This window comes from Manacus vitellinus, unplaced genomic scaffold (assembly GCF_001715985.3).
Source record: "Manacus vitellinus isolate BGI_N305 unplaced genomic scaffold, ASM171598v3 scaffold_2_pilon, whole genome shotgun sequence".
Taxonomy (NCBI): domain Eukaryota; kingdom Metazoa; phylum Chordata; class Aves; order Passeriformes; family Pipridae; genus Manacus; species Manacus vitellinus.
Window position 1 is genome coordinate 19,747,604 of NW_021940208.1, and position 23,497 is coordinate 19,771,100.

Genomic DNA, 23,497 nt, shown 5'->3' on the forward strand with positions numbered 1-23,497 from the left:
TTTGTGGCTGTAGAAATTGTGATGAAGTTAGCACTGCTGCATTTATAGTTACTAGTACATAACTGAAGAATTAACAAATGTATATTTGTGTAGCACAGAGGAAGGAATCTCAAAAGATTAATAGAAAAAATAGTAAGAAGTTACTTTTTTTTAAATAGATAATAACTCAATAGTGAATCTTTAAACCTAGAAAAATCATATAAAAAGGTTTCTCTATGCTTTATTCTTCCTTTCATGGGTAGGCCTTCGGGGAGCCCCAGGATATTCTTTGGATCAAGCCCATCATCTTCCAATTGAAATGGATCCATTGATTGGTATGTCAAGATGAAAATGTAGTGATATATTTGAAATTATGATTTTCAAGAATTATTGATTAAGCTATATTTGTATATTATGCTTCATTTAACACAGAAAATAGGAAAATATTTATTCTTGTCAGTCCTGGAGAACTAAAAGCATTAGCTTTTATTAGCTTTTATTGATGCTGAATGAATTACATGAGTGCTATTTGTTATTAACATCACCAGCAATTGGTATTTAAGAAACAACCAATTAAGTCAGTTACATTGTCAGCCTATATCTATAATGCTGTTGGCTTATCAGGTCACATTAGTAAAATAAAATGTGCAGGTCTGGTGGAGTTCACATATTTTCTTTTCTTACAGCCAGAATTGTGTTTATCAGCGAAGATGTAGATCTATTTATTTTCATTCAGTTTATGATTTGGATTGTTTTTATTGGCATTACTAATTTAATAATGAAAAGACTGGATTTTAAATTGATGCATGATAGCATTTTTAAAATCCAGAATTTTTAAGAAAGCCAATTATTTTGAGGAATAGCATCTGTTAAAACTCTTTGATTGCAGGACTCCTTAGCGGTCATAATTTCTCATTAATTGCAACTATTTGATTTGTGGTTATTTTGTTTCAGTAACTTGAAACAGAAATTGGGCATGGGGAAGGTTCTTAGAGGCAATTTTGTAGCATTGGTAAGGAAAAAATGCATTTTTAAACATCTCCGAAGGAAAAGCTCCTTTTTTGCCTGTGTCAATATTCACAGTTGAAAGATTTATATAGAAGTACCTCAGGAGAGTTAGCTTTCTCATTCTGTGTGCTTCATTTCATCATAAAATGCAATGGTTTTCTCTTCAGTTTTTTTCTCTCAAAAACTAGGGCGCAGCTATTGCGCCCACCTGTTCTGGAAATCTGAGTAATTTGTTATTCATTGTTGATGGACATAGAGGGTCTGCTAATTTAAATCATGTTCTTAGAATGTATGTAAACACAATATCAACTTTCACAAGCAATTTTAAAATATGATTTTTTTGTTGAGTCTCTTATTTCATTCAGTTGTGAGCAATTTAAGTAGAATAATAAAAAATAGGGGGAAAAATTCAGATTATGATGTCCTTTAAGTTGTGTTCCTATGTTAGGAGAAACGTGCTTCTCAGAGTGACTTTTATCTCACCTGACTTCAGTTAGCTGAAGTCAGTTGTCAAGATTCCCTCCATAGCCACTGTAGAAAGACAAACTGTCCTCTGGAGCTGTCTAACACTTAGACAGCTGTTACAGGGTGAGAGGACTTTACATGTGAAATGATGTCTTCATCTCCAGTGAGACTGGAGGGAGTGTAGGTAATTTACTTAGATTATATACTGAACTTTTAGAAAATTGATATTAAGTGAGATGGAACACACTTTTATTGTATTGCCATATCTTGTCTGCTGTGTCACAGGGAGTAAAGAGCACATTAGCTGGGGACTCCCAGTCCTTCTTAACAGCTCCATTTGGCAGTTGAGGTGGTGGGACTCTGCATAAACCATTCCTTTTCCCTTTGTCTGGGAGAATTTCCAGGTGTCATTGCCTCTTTTGAGATTACTGCCCAAGGCCTGGCTCCCTGCTTCAGGAGTAGGTGATAAGACCAACTTTTCCTGTATCAGAAAAACACATTAGGTTTGAAAGATTCATAGAATCATAGAATATACTGAATTGGAAGGGACTCATCAAGACCATCGAGTCCAACTCCTGGCCCTGCACAGGATGCCCCAAGTATCACACCATGTGCCTGTGAATATTGTCCAAACACTTCTTGAATTCTGCCAGGCTTCGTGCTGTGATCATTTCCCTGGGGAGCCTGTTCCAGTGCCCAACCACCCTCTGGGTGAAAAAGCTTTTCTTGATATCTAACCTAAACCTCCCCTGACTCAAGTCCTCAAGACTGATGCCTTTTCCTGAAGTCCTTTCGCTGGTCATGAGAGTGAAGAGATCACTGTCTGCTCCTCTACTTCCCCTCATGAGGAAGTTGTAGACTACGATGTTTCCCCTCATTCATTGGCTGAATCCTTATGTCTTTGATCTGATTAAGCATCTGGAGGTATGGGAGATGCCAAGGTCACACAATACAAGCTGAGTTATTTTATGTAGAAGAGATACCAACCAGCAAGAATTGACTTTCTGCAGTATTGTTAGTGCTGACTTAGTATTTTAAATGGACTTCCACCACTTTCTTCTAGTTCAGATTGGTTTTGGGGAGTACTTCAGCAGAGCACCTAAATTATTACCACCTATTATGCAGCGCGTCAGGCAGTTTGTAAGAAATTGTCATCTCCTGTAAAACCTTTTCTCTTATTCAAAGCAAAACTAGAAATCTCACAATAATTTTGTGTTTCTGACACCCATATAGACAGCTCTAAATGTTCGTATTCAAAATGCTTACTCAACAACAAATTCACAGTTCATTGAAAGTTAAATGTATTCATTTTCTCCTGTAAGTGCATGACAGGAAGGTGTTGAAATGGCTTACTTGTAAAATGTGTTTTGCATTTTGTTACAGCCAATAACTCTGGTGTGAACAAACGGCAGATCACAGACCTTGTGGATCAGAGCATCCAGATCAATGCACATTGCTTCGTGGTCACAGCAGATAACCGCTACATTCTTATCTGTGGTTTCTGGGACAAGAGCTTTCGAGTTTATTCTACAGAGACAGGTGACCCTAAATACAGCTCTCTGTTTCTTTGTGGGTCACCAAGTGGACAGAGACTATTATCTTAATAGTACCATATCTAATGCCTGTGCTTACTTCTCAATAAATGATAAAGGGCAGTTTATAAAATACTTCATTATTGTTTGAACATAATAACTTTAAGATGGTTTTCCAATGGAAGATAAAGGATGTAAAAGAAAATAGAAAGGCATACAGTTTTATTAGTGGTAACTTTTGAAAACCATAGTTATTTTCAGGAAATTGGTCATATCAAAAGTATCAACCAAAAATTTTGTTACAAAAGTTTTATGGCTGTATTGTTTCTAGCTCTATTTATTTCATATAGTAGGGAATTAGGTTGCATAGCCTGCTACAGGAACTGATATTTGTTTCTTTTTCTGATTACTTAGCTTAATATCATTCAGTATATTGCTAATAATATATTGCTAAATACTAATCGCAATAATAGAAAGAAGGAGGTGATAATAACAGTAAACTTTAGTTTAACATTAACAGAGAACAAATAGACAGTTTTAATATAATAATGTAGCACAATTCTGGAAAAGTTCATGTGCTGTCTTATGCATATCACTCATGAAATTCATAAATAGTGTTCTAATGCCAGTGCTTAAATACTGATGGAGCCATAACTCCACTTAATATTCTGTGACTGCAGCACTGACTTGATTTTTCAGAGATAAGGGTTAGACTGTCGATTGACACAGAGCACAGCCTTCAATAGGAATAAAAAAAAGAGGAAAAAAAGGTTTTATTTTTTTTATTTTTTAATCCTGTCACAGCATGTAGTGAACTCTAATTAAGGGACATGAGACAGAAGTTTCATTTGAAATGAATATTAATTATATAGGTAATAATTTCTAAATGTTGGAAGTACCTTAAAAAAATTAATTTGTATGACTTTGCACTTCCACCAGGAAAATTAACTCAGATTGTGTTTGGCCACTGGGATGTCGTGACTTGCCTTGCCAGATCGGAGTCCTATATTGGGGGTGATTGCTACATTGTGTCTGGGTCTCGCGATGCTACATTGTTGCTTTGGTACTGGAGTGGCCGACATCACATTATAGGCGACAATCCAAACAGCAGTAAGTATCCTTTAAAAAAACACCTTCCTGAGAGGTCTTCTGTCACACCTATCCATTTTAACATTCCTTCTGTCAGCTTCAGAAGTGATTACCAAATATATCGATTACTTCACTTATAGATTGAAAGTTGGTATAAGGAGAGCACCACATGCTAAGAAATTCATTGATTACTAGCCAAAAAAATGTTTAAACACTCTGTGTGTGGTAACAGATAATAGGATGGGAGTGTAGTTCTAAAATTTGTATCACTTATTGCATCGTGTCATCGTAAACTAGAACAAGATGGTTATGGCCTTTAAGTGACAGGACATATATCACTATATTTTGACTTTCCTTCCCCTAGAAATAATTTTTGGCATTTTACCTTACTCCCTTTGTGCTACAGCATGCTGTATCAGCTGCTTGCCTTTTCAAAAAAGGAATGTTTCACATGCCATGGAATTAAATGAAACTCTCTTGGGAAAGGTCTTTCTACAGCAAGCAAACCTTTGGAGAATCAATATGACTGAATAAAAATAGAAAAAGATAAAATGTCAGGAAGAGTTTACATTTCATTTGCATGGAATTATCAGTGCTTGGCAGAAAGAAGGGGACATGATAATAATAGTTAGTATTAATATAGGTAAAAGGGCACTTAAAGCACTCTAATTTAAAGGTCTCTTCACCCAAGTCAGAGATATGACCAGAGCTAAAGACAAGAGCAAGTTTTATCCATATACTAGAGCTGTTCTGTACAACACTAAGTCCATTTCATCTAAAGCAGTTTCTGAATTCTGATGATTATTTTCAACACAAGGATTCTATCCTTGGAAAAAAAATGTAAGAATCCATCACTATCAGTTTTGATCACTGATTCAAATACTGTCTGGAGCATTACTGTCAGTTACCGACATGTAAGTGAAAGTATTTCTTCAACTGAATGGCTGTTAGAAAAGTGTTTTATTTCAAAGTAAATATTTTGTTAATTTTTCAGCAGTAGACTTTTTATTGAGTTTTAATATTTTCCATTTGTCTGTAAGCAGAGCAAAGGGGAGACGGATATAAACCTCACTTTTTCACTAGATTTAATTTGCTTTTATAACAGAGGAAATGGAGGGGAAAAAGTAAAATCGTGTTCCCATAACAAATTTCTCTAATTTTTATGTATATCCCAGGACTTTTTTAGCATGTAATTCTCTGATATGGAGAAATTCAGTCAGTGTCACAACACTCTGTTTAGGTTGACACCATTTTGTTTCTTTGAATGCCTGTGTGATTCATGTCAAGTATTAGTAATTTCTATGTTAGGAGAAAAATCAAAAGAGCTTTCCACTTTCATTTAAAAAAAAAAAAAAAAGTAAGACTTTCCTTTACCTTCTCTGATTATTATGGGACTTGGACAGCCTTGCAGTTTACACCTCCATTCTGGCTGATACAAAATGCTTCGATTCTTTTCCAGATAGAATTATTTCAGTTCTGATACTGTTTTGTCATCACTTACATATCTGAATGCACAAAAGTGGTATTTTTGGCATCTCAGGTTTAATATCTTAGCTGCGTAACTTTGGAAGTGTCTGCCTTGGACGTCTTGGAAGGATATGTATTGGTTGACAGAAATAAATGAAAACAAAAATTAATTGTATGACTTACTCTGCATCTCTACCTCTGTATGGATAAGGCTAAAGAAAAGGTCTTATAATCAGATTCATGGGAGACTGTGCTACAAATAGTCATATCCAGTCAAATGAAATCTTACAGGCACAGGTACCAGAACTCAGGAAGATTAAATACCTAAGTCCACTGTAGTTGCTTTGAAATATAATTGGTACAGTTTTTAAATATTCATGTTGAAGACATGTTAAAGACTGATGTTGAGGAAGATTGATGTCATCAATATTATTACTATCTCTATTCATTGAATTAAAGTTACCATGGATATGCTAATTATGTACTAGGACTGTACTATAACCAGAATTTCATGTGTTGCAAACCTATCCTTATTAACAGCTACTTTGACTTTTAAGGAACATACATTAATGTGGATAGATCACAAAAACAAAGGGCTTTTTAAAAAAGGGCCTTTAAAAACTTCTACAATAATGAAATGCTTCTGCTGAAGTAATGACTGGTAACTTCTGTTCCCTACCACAAACAGACATGATAGTTGTCCTATGACTGATTCCCTGTATACTAGTTTTCAAGACTCAAGCATTCTCAACAATCCTTATGAAAATATGTCTGAAGTTTTACGTAGTTAAAACCACTGAAGTACTAAAGAAATCTTTTCTAATCTACCCTTCTATAGTTGCTGGTAGAAGATTAGGATTTATCTTATAGGAAAAATGAAAGTGAGATGTTCACTGTAGGTCAAATCCAATTACTTAAGATCTTTAGAATCAATTTCCAGAAAGATGTAGATGATAGTTGCAGGGGGAGAAAGGGGGATTGGTTTTTTAAAAGCTGTCATCTGGAGACACAGATAAGGTATTTTATACCACAGGCTTTAAGAAGGTGAAGAACTCAAAGAAAAATGTCAGGTATAGTACCTATCTGGATTAGATGCTTGACTTTATAATTATCTTTTAAGCTGAAACATGGTTAATTATCAATTTCAGCTTCAATACATCCAATTACCAAAAGGAACTTTAATTGTTTCAGAAAATCTTAAGGGGGAGAAAAAGCAAACCCCCGTCCTAAACAGTTTGTTTAGTTTACCATTTATATAGAAAAATGTAGATACTATTTCGTTCGAAAACATAGCAGTCACAATCACTTGTTGTGAAATACTCTGGGGCAAAAGATTGTCAGATCAAACTTCTTACAGATTCTGCTAAAGTTCCATGTTCCAGAATCTGATCTTTACTAAACAACTTGTATGTCAACAATCTAACCTGTCAGACTTGTGTAGAGTCTTTTGCTGAAATACCTGTGCAGGTATGTGCTCAGTGGGTGACTTCAGCTGTGTCTGTGGGAAAACCAGAAGCAGCTCTGGTTTAAAGAGGAGAATTGAGAAAAATTTGCATCTTGGATAAGACTCTTACAAGTGGCTGCTCTAGCTCAGTAGTTGAAAACTCTCCTGTAAGAGCATGTAAGGTTAATTTTATAATTTTAAAACAATTGTTCCAAGCAATGTATTTATTAAGTTAGCGCTTTTAATCTACAATAAGTATAAAAAATGAGTTTCTGGTTTAGTTTGCACTTGTCATTGAAGTTTTACCAGATTTTAAATACAATGTTTTCCACAAAGTAGCTTTCAAAAATAGCTTGTAAAAAACCTTCGATGAGTTCATCCAGACAGTGGGAGACTAAGTTCTTGACCACTAGAGACTAATCCTCATTCCCATATTCACAAGCATATGCTGACTATCAGCTATAAATTAATGTGTGAGGGGACCCTGTGAACCTCCAGCTTTAGTAGAAAGCAAAATTCTTTTCTATGCTCTTGTTTATGGATCTTACATGACATGATGATTGCATATAACTAGAGATAAATCAAGAAATCAGGAGCCCAAACTGCATACTTTCAACAGCAGCATATAGGGCATATCCTATTTGTCTGGTCTAACAAACTGATTTTATGGCCGTGCCATTCCTATGTAGAGGTGATAGAAAAAGGTCCTAGACTAGACTAAAAAGACTAGACTAAAAGGCTGGTGTTTGGGGGATGCTCCTGGAAAGTGAGAGATGTGGCATGATTTTCTGTAGGCTGAAGGGCAGTTGAATGCAGGGGTTTACATGTGATTGAACCTCCCTTTATTTCTTTGTCCTTGCTTAGTTAAGTACCATCTTTGAATGAAACTTAGTCCTCTTACCAGGGTCAGATATCTACTTTCTAAGCCAAAACTGCTGATCTGAACTGGCTAATCTGAATCTGCACTTTATTAAGTTGTTGACCACATTATATAAATCTGCTGCAGTTGAGAGAACAGTAAAATGTGCCTCTTTTCTCTTAGTAAGGCGTGGCACATAAAAAGGACATAGTTTGCATATTTTAATTCTTTGAAATGATATGGGAAATGTAAATCTTTGCAGTTCTTAGAGATTGAAGAGAAAAATTATTGTGATAGATTTTGACATTTTGTGGTTTGATTTTTTTTTCTCTTACGATAAATAGGGATTTGCTTTAAGTGAGTGCTAATTTGTGTACAAATTTCTTCTCACATAGCAACTGTACTAGTCATCACAAAAAGGAGCAAAGAGAGTATATGATATGCCCTAGAGTTCAACATGTATCATTATAGTTGTTTTATTTTTATATTTTATGATAGCTTTATTGAATGTCTATCTCAAAAAAGTTACTTTGAAAATGAGAATTATCTCAGAGTCTTTGAACAGGTATACCAAAGTGGATGATAGAATTTCAGAAAAGTGAGGGACAGATGCTTTCATCTGAAACAGACACAAATTCAGAAACTAATTTGGAAGTGATAAAAATTAATTTGCACACTTTAATTGGAATCAGACTCCTGCATGAAAGAAAGGAAGGGTAGGCAGCTTGTGCTAAAGGCTGATTGAATTTTTTGTCAGGTAAGTATGTTGGACTTGGCCATTTATCCTCTTGAGCCTCTCCATGCAATATATTACATTCACCCTCTGACTGGTGTTCTTTAAAAGGATCAATGCTATTCCTGTTTTTTCCCTAGAGCCTGAAATTTCATTGATCTTGGGACTTGACATTTCTTATTACCTATTGTAGCTTCCAAGATGATGGCCACAAGAGGTGTGAGAGTTAACCCCCCTTTTTCTAATGGGAACTGTGCTGACCATTGGAACATATTGTGTCTATCAGCCCTAACCTGGGTTTGTTTAGCGTTGTAACATAATCTTTAAAGGTGCTAACAATTCATCCTGTTCTAGTGAGTGTATTCTGTATATATCTAAAAGGAAGGGTAAGCATTAACATAAAAGATCTTTGTCAAGTTAACCTGCATTTTTTTTGTCTGTCATGAAGTATAGCTTTTTGTATTTGTTTTACTTAACACAATTTTGAAACAATTTAAAATTGTGAACATCAAGGGTTCTGCAACTTTATGTCTTGAAAGAATAGTTGTTCTGAATCAGAACATTCACTTATTGTTATTTATCGCTCTACATTTTAATATGCTCTAGCTTAACCTTGAAAGGGCAGTAGTTTAAAAGTAGCCACTGCCAAGTGGACTGGATGGCTGTCTGAAGGTCCTGCACAAGCACATGGGCACATGTACGTAAAGAGTTATTTTATTATGGCACTTGTACATTTGTACAATTTAAGTAATAATTTTTAAAATATAGTATCTTGGCACTGTTCTGGCAGAGTAGAATCTCTCTGAAAACTAGTTTGTAGTTTTTACTGGCACTGTCTCTACTCTGGTAGCCAAGACATTTCTCTCCTAGGACTGCTATGTAAAAGTAAATGAGCCAATAATCCACCTGAGCTAAGGCAGTTATCTCTAGTATTTTATCAACAGATATCTGTGCCCATGCTTTGCTGCATACTCCACAGGAACTGTACAGTGCAGGGTGGTTCAGCATCTTGACGAAGTTCCCAAAGCTATTTAGTGGAAGTGATAGGAAGAGATGCTACAGATTCACACTCTTCTGTCCTCCACTATGTCTTTCCTTTTGGAGTCTGGTTGGTGCAAGGTACCCGAAAGTCCCCTCACCCAGGTGAATGGTTTGTAGCTGTATGCAATGCTGCTGCTAGCATTTCTTAGCCCGAGCTGAGAATATTCTGAATATGTTAATATTCTTCTGTCAGCAATCTTTCTTTTACACCCACTGCTCCCTCATGTTGTGGACATCGGTTGTAGCCTTATCTTTTCATCAAACTCCAGTATGGTTTTTTTTTCACAGTATATATTCAAGAAGGCTATTACATTTTCACTTCCATGAAAGCCATAGTACTTTCTAAGATTTTTTTTTTCTGATAAGCATCCCCTCAAAAGTCCTAACAGTAAAGCAAATAGTAAAGTAAATTATTTTCAGCAAGTAATTCAGCTGTAGCCTTGTACTTGCTTTTGTCAAAGTCAGAGATTAAATGGAAGTTAGAATTTGCCTTGTGGTCTCATTTTTTTTGTATAGAAGACTCCTAGATTTGTCCCCATGGCAATCTGTATATAATTCCTGTAAAAGGACAATAAGAGAGAAATAGTAACACTGTCTGTTCTCTTTCTTTCCCTCTTCTTTTTTTCCTTACCGTGCAAGAGCACTATTTGCTCACAAAAAACCTGACAATAGTATTAAGCGTTATATTTTTCAGTGAGAAGGGAAGATGTGTTTTATTTTAGACTTTGTAAAAAAACTTACATGTTTGGAAATACAGTGCTGATTTTTTTCCTTTGCCCTCTAGTAAATTCAGTTCAAAGGTGCTCCCTTGGGGAAATTACAGGGAGTTTACAGTGATGGTATCTCAGTTCTTAGGTAAGATATTTTCACCTGCAATTCCCTTAGAGCTGCAGCCTTTGACCTTTGGCTGCATCTGTCAGTGGTGATGTGACAATGACAGAATATTTTGCTAGATTTTGAATGATTCCTGGAGTTCACAAGTTCTGTCCTTAGGAATAAAATGTAATATGACTGAGGTTCATGCCACAGCTTTTTCTGTAGAAAGTATCAGTGAATAATTTTTTCTTTGAGCCCTAAGGGGAAAAAACCCCATTTTCAATTACTGCTAATAATGTATGAGATGATGTCTAATAATGATATTCCATTATTAATTTGTATTTACTGAAAAACAAGACAAAACAAGGCTTATAGATATATGTTTCAGGGCAGTAATTTCTTATAAACATTTTCCTTTATAAAAAAATAAGTCAATTAAATATGCTTAATTTGTGTATCCAGAATTTTTACAGTTCCATGATGTGCTTTCCTAGGAAACACTGAGGAAAATGTCCTTTTGGAAATGTCATTATTTCTTTTTCTTTTAAAAAATTTCTAACCACATAATAATTTGATTCATTCAATTTGATGCAGTCTGATGACATTTCTGTAATCAGATCTTAAGCCAAGATGGCCCTTGAGCACAATTTCTCTTTTTTCTAGGAGGACACAAAGAAGGGAAAAAAAAAAAGAAAAAAGTGGAAAATTCTGAATTTGGTTTAATTGCTGTTTTCTTCTCTTTCTGCTATGCACATGGAGAAAACAAAACCTTAAAAGGAGATGGGGTTCTCAAAAGCAATGCTGATGGGGAAATTATAAAAATCTGAATCTCAAAATGTAGCCATCTTTTATGAGATAGAAAAAGCATAGTTTTCTTTTGTTTTCCAACATCCATCCTTCCCTAGCAGTAGAACTCAGTTTTCAGTTCACATCTCCAGTTTCCAGACCAAAAAGAAACTTTTATTGCAATCTAGATTAAAGTTTGGAAAACTAGGACTTACTGGGGTAGCTGTTTGGATTAGAGGTAAGAAAGTATTAGTGTGTATGTACATTGCAACAATAAGACCAGTAAGATTGAAGCAACCTCTACCACTAAGTCCAAAACTGAAGTAAATCCATGGTTGCTAGCATTCAGCTTATTCAGAAAGATATTAAAATACATGGAATTTTTATTAAAATTTTCATGACAAGAGATGTTAGGATTTGACAAGAAATACTCTAGATTCATGCTAAATTTTCAAGAATTATTGTTCTATACATTTCTGGCTACCCAAATTTTAAGCAAGAACTTTAAGCTAGACAGGCACAGAAATGGTTTGCTACAATGGCTAAAAAGTGGCAAGCCCATCCCTTCAAAGGAGTTTTTTTAATCGAATCAAAAGGAAAGACCAAGACGGACGATTTATTCTCTAAGTACATAAGTGGAGAAAACACTAGAGAAGGAGAAGACCTGAAGGTAAAGGACAATGCTAACAAAAGAACAAAGAGATACTAGAATAAAGAAACAAGAATAAATTCAATCTGAAATTCAGACTATTTCTTTCCTTTAGAGTAGGAAAAGTCTGAAACATCCTTCCAAGTCATGTACCAGATAGCCATTTCATTAATTTATTAACTGGTTTATATGATGTGAGTGTCTACAATAAAAAAAAAATAAAGTCATTGACCCACAAAAGTCTATCCAAGCCTCCATTCCTAATGCATATCTTTCAAAAACCTATGCCATATTGCTTAGCTACCCAGGTAGTTCCCTTTTTAATTTGTTTTAGTGTTTAAGTATATTTCCAGTTAGAAAACTGCATTTTATTCTAGAGTTGAAATGTGCGCAGCCATTCCCCCAGTGGACCTTGCTATGCCATTAGCTGCAAGATAAATTTCTGGGCTATTGGTCATCTTTTATGACCATGACTCCCAGTTACAGTAGTCAAGTCACTGCTTTGCTGCCTATGCAGTGAAGAGAAAAAACACTTTAAACACTGTGCAGCCTCCTGTCTTGTTCTCTATATCAGTTGTGTGACTCTCCTTTAAGCTCATTTCTGTAAATTTGGATACAAGACTTTCACCTTTCTGGTCTACAGTGACAAAAGAGTTCTTGCCTCCTATTTGCTATGCGAAGGTATTACACTGAAAGTTCATGTTGAGGGAGTTTTCCTTTCTGGCTCCATAAATTCTTCTCTATATCACTTTGTTCCAGAACAGAATCTCTCTCCAGTGAACTGAGCTTATGCTTGTCCAGGAAAATTGACCTTCCACCTGGCTGCATTGAAAATATATACAACACATTTTGCTACCTTTTTATTTACCTAGGCAATGCAGAGAATGATATAATAATGGCTTTCTCTTGTCATTGATAAACTTTGAAACTTTGCTTCAACTTTGTCATTCAAACTTTGCATCAGTTTTATATTACAAGCATGTCTTACCAGCAAAGATTTTATATTATCCCTTAGATAACATTACTGGTTAGTGTTCAATCAAGAATCAATTTCCAGCTCCTAACTGCACACTCTAATCCACACCCTATTTTACTTATATGTAGCTCATAGTATACACCTCTCTATGGAAAAAAATTGAAGATCTGTCAATGAACCAGCTTCTGTGCCATCCATGTTGTCCGCAGTCAGTTCCATATAAAACTGGTTTATATCAAACCACTATATTACTAAGACAAATATCTTGGGAAAAAATACGTAGAGCCCATTTTAACATCGCCATGTTTATCAACCATACCCCTCATCCTATCAAAATCAGATAAGAAGACTCCCATTTTCTATACAGCACGGTGACTAGTATTAATGAGATTTTTACTTCCAGTTCTTCTTGACAGAACTGTGGATAAACCATTTTGTTATTTTGCATAGAATTAATGTTACAGTAATTTATCTGTAGTTCCCTAGGTAATTTCTTTTGTCCTTTTTAGGTATTTCAACTACATGGGCAGAACTCCAGTCCTTTGGAATGTCCCAGTTTTCTGTGTTTCATTTGTACAATGTAAATATAACCAGATGAACTCTGTATTATCCAGCAAGTTGTTAATTTTTTATTCACAATTGACTTGCTTTGCCTGGCAAAGCAATATCAAATACTGAGCATCTGTTATTATTAGAAACAACAGAAATGTTGCTGTTTGTCATATAAACACTCCATAAATGCCCACTTGTTTGAACCTCAAATAAAATTCATTTTCATCCTGAATAAAAAGAATAAATATTTAGGGAGAAGTCTATCCTATTCTCTAATAAATTTAATGTGATAAAAATGGCATAGGTATTCATATTGATGTATCTAAAATTGCATATACGCATAAACATTTTTACACATATTTTAGTCTGTAAGCATTCCCCGTGTCTCTGAATCAATATTATCTATACAATAGTATAGTTTCTAGTACAGTGCTGTTTGTCCTCTCTTCCTACCCCCAGTTTTGTGAAAAAAATTACGATCATTAATATTAGGAACATCCTCAACTCATACTACTCTTTAGGTTCATAGCAGAAGTCTGAAGACATATAGGTTCAACATTTACATTACAGCTGTTTGTAATACTACCACACTTTGTGTTCTTTTAATTAATTTATTAATGCATTGGAAAGTTGTTCTTATGACACTTTATGCTACCTGAATATATTTTGCTCATTGTGCTAAGTATGAGATGTTTAATCCCACTGCACCTCCCTTTGATGCTTACTGATTTGAAGCAAATTATAGCGAAGTTCTTTTGTTGATAAACCAGGTCTGATTTGGCATTCCCTGTTGTTTTCTTTTTCTTGTTCTTCTCACTTTTTTTTTCTTTAACAGGTGATTATCCAGCTCCTCGCGCTGTTCTAACTGGCCACGACCATGAAGTTGTCTGCGTGTCAGTCTGTGCAGAGCTGGGACTTGTTATCAGTGGTGCTAAAGGTCAGAAATGTTTTTATGATTTAAGTCTTAAATTTTTAAAGTCTTTTTTAGTGGGACTTCTCAGACTTTCTGCACACCACATATACTTTAATCATCCAAAGTAATCTCTACTAAGACGTGTTGTAATTCTGGGGGAATCTGAAGCAGTTTACTCTGAAAATTGTTACTTACCATCTGTACTTATGAGTTGAGATACAAAGTAAATTGTTCATTCCTTCCAACCATTAGTCTTTGCAGCTATTCCCCCAGTTCTGAAAGGTTATTTTATAGAAATGTATGCAATAATTCTAATGACATCTAGTGATTTTTGAGAAACCTATATATGGAGATGTGTATTTTGGGGAGGTCTAACTCCAAGTTCTCCACTCTGATCTTAAATGAATGGTAGTTTCTAGCACTGACCTCACTTTCCAGGGCAGCAGGATCCGGTTGCTTGGCTTTGGATCTGTGTACATTTTATCCAGTAGGGGGTTTTTTGCAGTGATTTCTAAATAATAATGAGCACTGCAGGTTTGTTGTTGTCTCTCTTAATGTTTTTCAGTCATCTGTTCATACTTTCTCATTGTTATGTATGAAATCCAAAGCACCCAAAAATTGCTAATGCAAGTGTTCGAAGTCCTTTCCAAATCTGCAGCAGTCTCCTGTATAACTGGTAATCAATGTAAATAAAGCACCAGCCTCAGTGAGTGTTTGCTTCACCCTTCCTTACTCTGTGTCTCCTTGATTTGTTATATTTTACTTGTTTTACTCATCTTCTCCTCTTCCCCATTAATTCCAAGTCCACTTTTCTCCCCCACTGCTCTCTCTCATTCAACTTCTTAATTTGTCAAATTGCATGTCTTTTTTCCTTTCCTATTTGCATCTCCCTCGTCCCCCTTTTCTCTTAGTTTCTTTTGTGCTACATCATCTCTTCTCCCTTCTTATTTCCTTTCTATACATTACCCTTGTCCTTCCTTAAGGTTCCTTTTTTATTTTCCTGTCTCATTTCCACTCTACTCCTACATCCACATCTAGTGACTTGCTTTCTCTGTCTACAGTGATGCCTGTTTTATTCATCCCCATGGATATCTTTGTACTCCTTTTTCAAAAGTTTGCTACTTCTGAGGGTAAGAAGAAGGTGATACTTGCTCTACTGGCTTTTGCTCATATCTGAGCTCCTGGGTTATTTTTTTTTATACTGCCTTGGAGCTCAACATTTATTTTCAAAGCTGAGTGTGAAACTTTTGAGTAAGGCCATTTTTAACAGGAAATCCTAATGGGTCATTAACTGTCATGATGGCATACTGCATAACAGTCATAGGCAAAGTCAAGACATTTGGGAAAAAAATGTACAGTGATGCTGATCCTAAAATTTTTCTCTTGCAGCACTGCTATTTCTTACCCTTTAAGGCAGCTTCATACACTCTTGCTGCCATAATAGCCTACTCTTTCTTTTTATAAATTATAGTCTATCTTTTTATAAATTTCCTCTTCTTAAAATAGATGGAATCTGTACTCTGTTATCTTCTGCTTCATTAAATGTGTATTTTGGTAACTTACACATTTTTAGAGGTAAAGGCTGATGAAGAACCAAAGACTTTTAAATCAAATTCAGAATATGTTTGTAATTGATAAGAGAAATTGAGGCCCAGTCTGTCTCCTGAGGTACTCTTCTCATGTTCTTCCTCTTCAAACTCTAGTCTGTATAAAAAAATGCAGAGAGAAAATAATTTTTTTTTTATTGCTGTTTTCCAAGAGATGCTTTTTTTAAAGCTTCTTCTTCAGTTCTGTTCTTTCCAGTCTTTTCCAGTTTCTTAGGTTGTATCTCATGGTAGAGCTGCATTGCCCTACCATCCTGCCTGAGTGCAGCCTGTGCTTCCTGGTGGGCAGCTGTTCCTCCGGAGCTGGCTGTAGCACTGCGATAACACACACAGCACTCGAGAACCTGCTGAGGCAGGGAGACAGCAAATATTGGACTCCTCTGAGTAAAATCCTGTGTGTCAGGTTGATTTTTTCACGTTCTTACCCAACAAACCCAAAAGAGAGTGGTCAGTCTGTATGTCCTTACAACAGTGTCCTAAATCAGATGTGCCTTTTTGTGTCCATGACAACTCAGCTGTGAGGGTATTACACTTTTCTTTGGAAAAATCTAACAAGGTAACTGTTCTAAATGTGGAGGCATCATCACTTCTTGTAACATTCTGGCACTTTAGTATTTCCAAAGCTGAAACTCAACTATTTGAGAAAATAAGTTAATTCCATTGCAGTAGTATCCCATGGACACAGTCAATAAGTCAGTGCGCAGTCCCTCTGCATAAAGACTTTATGCAAACACAGATAAAATCATGTTTTCAGAGGGTTTACAAATGAGGTCACTGATGCTGTGATTCATTCTACCTGGGTAAACCAGCTGCTGTGCGCATTTCAGAGAAGTTAGAAGGGCTTAATGTGGGGTGGCTCAGTCTGACGATATGATTTTACTTTAAGGGTCATAAGCCAGTTGGATAAGGAAGAGATTGCTGTGCTACCCAGGAGTATCCTGTGATTCATAAAAGACAACAATTAGCATTTAGTGTGATTCATTACATTTATCACAGAAGAAACTCTTTTTCTCAGTGAGAATATAGATCTCTCTTTCAAAAGAGCTTTTCTCAAAAATCTTGAAATGGAAATAGCTTAGTTTTGCATCTTAAAATGTTCATTGTAGTTTTCATAGCTGTTTATTTCTTTCATGAGCAGTAATAAAAAAATATTAAAATCTCATATTAAAATCTCTCTGGAGTAAATGGAGTTATAGTGTGATGTCCTAAAATCTCATATACTCCAAGTATCATTGTAACTGTTGGCTATCAGATGACTCCCTTTGCTAAAACGATTCAGGACTGAAACCTATGCATAATATGTTCATTGGGGTACAGGATCTACAGGAACTGCCATTGTCTGTAGGAGAAGTATGCAGTAATACGATCATATGCCCTCTGGGAGTTGCTTCTACTAGTCACTGATAGAGCCCCATCTGTTTAATTTGATTGGACAGGCTAAAAAGAGTTCATGTTGTTGGAGCAAATCAGTAAGACTGAGACTTCTGAACGCTTGGAAACAGGAAAGAGTATTTTAAGAGATAGAGCAATAAAACCTACTACCACTTATAGGCATGTTGTATCTATTTTCTTGATATGCTAGCTCTTACATTTCCTTTCCTGTTGCATGTTTTAAATTCTTTGGGCAAACATTGAGCTTCTCATATCACATGCAGGACTAATGTGATATAAATGTGTATTATGCATTCCTTTTGTGCACAGAGTATATAGTTTGTATAAGCAGAAAATGTATGATATATTATGTTTTCATATACAGAAGGTCCTTGCCTAGTGCACACAATTACTGGAGATTTGCTGAGAGCCCTGGAAGGAACAGAAAACTGCTTGTATCCTCGCTTAATTTCAGTATCTAGTGAAGGTCACTGCATCATCTACTATGAACGAGGACGGTTCAGCAATTTCAGCATTAATGGCAAACTCTTAGCTCAGATGGAGATCAACGATTCAACCAGGGTAAATCTAAATGCAAACAAACATTTTTTGTGTGTCATCTTTATTTATGAAAATAAATTGAATTTATTTGCTATATAGTTTAGAGGTAATCATATATGTAAAATTGCTGCCTTCTGGTTAAGTCATTGAAACACATATTCTTTCATCACCATGTCCAAATACAAAAATGCACTTGAGCTTTTCCAGAATAAATAAGAACAAATAGTTTATGATCCCACACGATTCCTAGAATTTTTGTTTGGAATTAAATTTCAGTGGGAAATATGTCTTTGAAACAAAATGCTCTGAAAAGTCTTCATTCTTCATTTATTACCCAAGACATGAATTCGGGACTCTGCTCTCTCACTAGCAATTGAAGCAGCATTAAGAATGCAGATCACTGCTCTGCTTTAGATGTTAGTGATGGCACCAAGTACTGTAGAACAAACTATGTTATGTAAAAATGCTGCACTCAAGTATTGCCAGATTCAGCTAAAGAGCTTTTTTGTTATATATCATGTTTAAAAGCATACAATTGTTTTATTTAAAATGGATTTGGATTTATTTAAAATCCAAAATTTTTTGGTTTGTTTTTTGACTGGGGAGAAAGAGGATTGGAACTCTTTTTCTTGAAATTTAAAGTGGATAAAACATAAGAGACACTTATATGATTTTTTTTAATATTGAGACAATATCCATAAAAACTAACTGTGTGCTTGGGATTTGTCTTTTTCTCCTGAAGGCCATCCTGCTGAGCAGTGATGGGCAGAACCTGGTGACAGGAGGAGACAACGGTGTAGTGGAAGTATGGCAGGCCTGTGACTTCAAGCAGCTCTATATTTACCCTGGCTGTGATGCTGGCATAAGAGCTATGGATCTGTCTCATGATCAGAGGTGAATTTGCCTTTCATATTTGTATGTAAATGCTAAAATTTCACAAAGTATACATCTTCATGAACTTTAAGTTATGAATTTATTGTATGCAGTCGTTAACAGGATATGTAAAAAACCATTACCCCTGTTGTTATCTTGTTGATTTATCTGACTCAACACTTCCTCTGATCCTTGAGTCTCATAATGCAAGCACTTAACATTAAGGTGAGATCTTATATCATTGAAGTCAGTAAGGCAGACACTCAGCCAGCAAGATATGGCTAAAACTTCATTAACTGAAGAACGTAGGAATAGTCAGACTGGATCAGAGTGCAATAGTACCTATTAACCAGTGCCTGAAAAAAACAATTAAAAAAGTTTGTGGTACCTCTCTGATTTTCAGCCATGTAGAACTTGAGAACCTCTTGGGGTTGCATCTAGCCCATGTGTAACATTATCAGTGGATTGATCCATGAGGATTGAATATGGTCATTTCCTTTAACCTTCCTGAGCAATGGAGATGCAGTGTACAAGCCTAGATTTTTGCAGTACTGCTGTGTCACTGAAATGCCCACAGTCAATGTACAAGATGCATGCATCTAGTCCCTCAGTCTTCTACTGTGATTATATTGTAAGCCTATATGTTGCATTTATACAGAGTTATGAGTGGTTTTTTGTTTGCATCATGCATCAGTGTTGTATTCCTTATCAATATACAAACTCATGACATGCAAAGAATTCCTAGGATATTAGAAAAATCGTACAGCGTTCATTTTAGTTATTTTTTTCTTACACTTTTCAGCTTTCCTATCCATTCTGTAAAGTAACAAAAACACCTTTAAGCAAAATAGGTATCTAATTTACTCAGGTATGCACAGATGACTTGAAACAATTTTTTTGCCTCAAACCTACTCTTATTGAAAATAACTTACAGAAAGAAACCTGTTTGCTTCTAGAGCTTTGCCAGTTTATACTTACATCATATACTCTGAATTGTTCAAAGGGATTTATTTACACTGAAAAAAATTCCAGCTAGCCTATTTTCTCCATCCCTTTTTACAATACAAGGCTGGGAAGCCCCATCTGTACAAAATGCTTTAAGGACCTGCTTAACTTTAGTCACATAATTAAGCAGAGGATGGTTTTTGTATGGTTTCATAGAAGTTGTGCTAGACACCTTATCCAATATTTAAACTAAGCTACCAGAATTAGATATGGGATAACTGGAGAATCACCTCAACTATTGCTACCAAAACAACATAAATCTGGGGCTACATTTCAATATGAAGCTTTTTAGGAGTACCAGGGTGTGATCAGCTTATGATTAAGGAACCAGTTCAGTTATCTTCACAGAGGCATCTCATTATGTCTGGGAGGCCCTAGGATATCCAGCTGATCCCAGCTGCAGCCCCACGTGCGAAGAGCTCCACGTCCTGTGTCCCAGCTGCTAGCCAGCATAGACATGTCAGCCATCCTAGGTCACTCTAGTATCATGAGATACCTGCAATTATGTAACTGGGTTCTAAAACATCTGAATGAAAGTGTTTTCACACAGATGTCTTCTTGTGAGCTAGAGGAATAAGTTTCTGTAATAAAAGTGGTGATTTATTTGCTACAGCCTGTGGAATATAAAAGACAATTAAGCTCATCCTAAAGTACATGTCCAGTGACCTGTAGAGAGTTGATCTCAGGCTGCACTGAAGGTGCTGGTCAGGGCCTAATTTGATTGTCTACTCATAGCCAGTTAGTACTGTTTGAGATACCTCGGTGGTCTGAGGTGCATGCCTTGGGTGACACATGGCAAAGGACCTAGTGAAGACCCACACCTTTCTGCAGAGGCAGCTGGAATCAAGGCAGGACACGTGAGAGCATCTCAAATGACATTATTCTGGAACACCTCTCCTATGAAGACAGGCTGAGAGAGCTGAGGTTGTTCAGCTTGAAGAAGATCTAACTTTAGAGAAACATCATTGTGACCTTTCAGTACTTAAAGGGGGCTTACAAGAAGGAGGGAGAGCAACTTTTTACTTGGACAGGTAGTGATAGGACAAGGAGGAACAGTTTTAACCTAAAAAAGGAGAGATTTAGATTAGATATTAGGAAGAAGTTTTTAGAGGATGCTGAGACACTGGAACAAATTGCCCAGGGAAGCTGTGGATGCCCCACTCCTGGAACAGGAGTCCAAGTTGGATGGGGTCCTGGGCAACCTGGTGTAGTGAATGGTATCCCTGTCCATGGCAGGGAGGTTGGAACAGGATTCTATGATTCTAAGATTCTTTGATTTTAACTATGTGAAGGTGAGTGAATGGACCTCTCATCTCCCTTGGCCAGAATGGCAACATGGAAGTTTGGCTCATATGTCAACACCTAAATGTAGCATCTCCATTGCAAACTTGGTCGTCACCCATGATCTTAATCTTAAGTGTTGCAAAAAGTGCCTTGTTCTTTTAGCTTTTTTACTGTTTATGATAAACTATCCCTCAAGAAGGTAAAGGAGAATTAACATTACCATCTTTGCTATCTTTTTCAGAACTCTGATTACTGGCATGGCTTCTGGAAGCATCGTAGCTTTTAACATAGATTTTAACCGGTGGCATTATGAACATCAGAACAGATACTGAAACTGAATGAAGAACTGAAAGCCCAGGTAAAGCTGAGAGCACAAGTGCTGCAATGAAAGGTGTAGTCTCTGGTGGAAAACCACGTCTGCATTGACCTCCGTTGTACATTCCATTACACCCAGCAATAGCTGTACATTGTAGTCAGCAACCATTTTACTTTGTGTGTTTTTTCACAACTGAACACCAGCTGCTGAGAAGCAAGCTTGTATCATGTAAATTATATGAATTAGGAAATGTTTTGGTAATTATTTCATATATCTTTCTTTATTGAGAAAAGGTAGTAGGATGCGCCACAAGAGACTTTTGAAAATTCTGGGGAATCTTGTGTCCAGTTATTTCAATGTTTAGGCTTTAAACCTAACATGCATCCCATCTCCAGCCTCTTTTCAAGCTGAGATTAAAAAAAATATGTTTGATACTTTGTACATCAGATGCACATCTTAACTTTAAAGGGATACTTTTGTAAAAGTAAAACCTTGTATAAAGAACAAAACTGTTTCTTAATTTTATTGTGGAGTTACAACTTGCATGTACTTTAAACCTGGTGTCTTGAAGGAACAGGTGCATTCACACAAATCAGACTGGAGATCTGCCTAAGGGTACAGCTTGTTTTAAAGGGTTGAATTTGGGAGCAAACAGTAATTTTGACATTTCTACCCACACGTTTTTCACTTTTTGAATCTAAAGTTTACCCCTATGAAGTGGAGTTCTGCTCATGAAGCATTTGGATAAAAAGCCATCATTTGCCATATTTATACTTTAAACAATAGAAATCAATTTTCTCCCTTTTAAATTCAAAAACTAGACAGAAAGGGAGCAAAGAGGGAAATTCAGTTTAATGCTTTGTAGTGCTTAATGACTCCCAATACAGACAAAGTGCTATACTTCTGGATTATTAATATTTGGCCTACAAATCACGGGCAAGAGAGCCCTCATTGATTTTTTACCTTATTTGTCCTCTAAGGAGCTGAGCCTTAGTTTCATTGTAAAGGTGACTGAGGTTGTTCTTTTCAGTTCTTCTGAAAATCTCACCTGAAGCCACTCAGATTAAGGCACTTCATCTTTTACAATACTGTAATGATAATTATCGGAATAATTTTCTGCACATTGTACTGATCAAATTACACACCCAGGGGTATATACACTTTAATTCATGTTTCTTCTTTGTATATTTGGTGACTGTATTGTCATAGATGTACATATTGTGTCGGTAGGGCTATGAGGCATGTAACAGGAATGTAATTTTCTCAGAATTTACACTCACTTGCAGTCATTTATTTAAAAAGATAATGGATTCTTTGTATTGGCACTTTGCACCAGAAACATATCATTATTTATTGATGTGATTACTTATTTGTTATTCACCTTGTATTAGTAAGTTTAGCACTAAATTTCCTTCTTCATTGTTGTTTGTATTTATAAGATTCGGCAATCATGGGGATCAGCGTAATGATTAAGTTATTCATCACCTGTCTGTAAGCAATATCTTGAGTTCGTAGCTTAGAATTGGGAGACTATTGAACATCTGGAAGACAAGTTCATTTCATCTTGGGATCATGGTGAAATATTTTGGATATATAAATTCCTTAAGCTATTGTAACCATGTTTTATTGCAAACATGTAAAATATGCCAGATGTGTGTGAGTTGGAAATCAAAAGAAAAATAAAATATGCAAAGAATTCAGGGATTGCTTTTCATTTCAATAAACTTTTTGTCAAAACATTCACATTATCATTAGGAATAAACAATTATTTTAAGAAATCCTTACTGATATGCCAAGTATATGCCAAAAATTATGCATGTCTGGGTGGTTGTATTTCCTAGGGTCTCAGGAAAAAAGCCAGAGGTTACAGAGTGAGTTTTGAAACTCTTTTGATTGTCAGTACATGGAGAGAAGCTATCAGAGGTACTCTGTTCAGCAGCAGTGAAAAATCAAAGCCTTTAAGGGTTATTTAGGATCCTTGTGAACAGACAATAATCTTATATAATAGACCTTGCAGAGAGCAAAGATCTGATGAGAGCAATTTTGGATATCTCTCAATATCTAATACGATGGATAAATTTAATCTTATTTTGGTCATTGAAAGTTAGATATTTACAGTATCTGCACAACAAGACAAAACAGGTGGGATAAATTGCCTTTTGGAAATGCTGAGG

General features: G+C 35.9%; 1 protein-coding gene across 3 annotated transcripts in view; it reads left to right on the forward strand.

Annotated features, from left to right (window-relative positions):
* The window catches only part of NBEA (neurobeachin), a 472,840-nt gene extending 449,817 nt beyond the window's left edge, over positions 1–23,023 (forward strand). For all 3 annotated transcript variants that reach the window (XM_029960860.1, XM_018071249.2, XM_018071252.2), the window contains 7 exons: positions 243–314; positions 2,836–2,991; positions 3,924–4,094; positions 14,232–14,333; positions 17,670–17,866; positions 18,588–18,739; positions 21,249–23,023. In XM_029960860.1, coding sequence (XP_029816720.1) covers positions 243–314; positions 2,836–2,991; positions 3,924–4,094; positions 14,232–14,333; positions 17,670–17,866; positions 18,588–18,739; positions 21,249–21,339 — 941 coding nt within the window. In that variant the 3' untranslated portion in view covers positions 21,340–23,023. The remainder of the gene's footprint in view (positions 1–242; positions 315–2,835; positions 2,992–3,923; positions 4,095–14,231; positions 14,334–17,669; positions 17,867–18,587; positions 18,740–21,248) is intronic.
* The last annotated feature ends 474 nt before the right edge of the window (positions 23,024–23,497 follow it).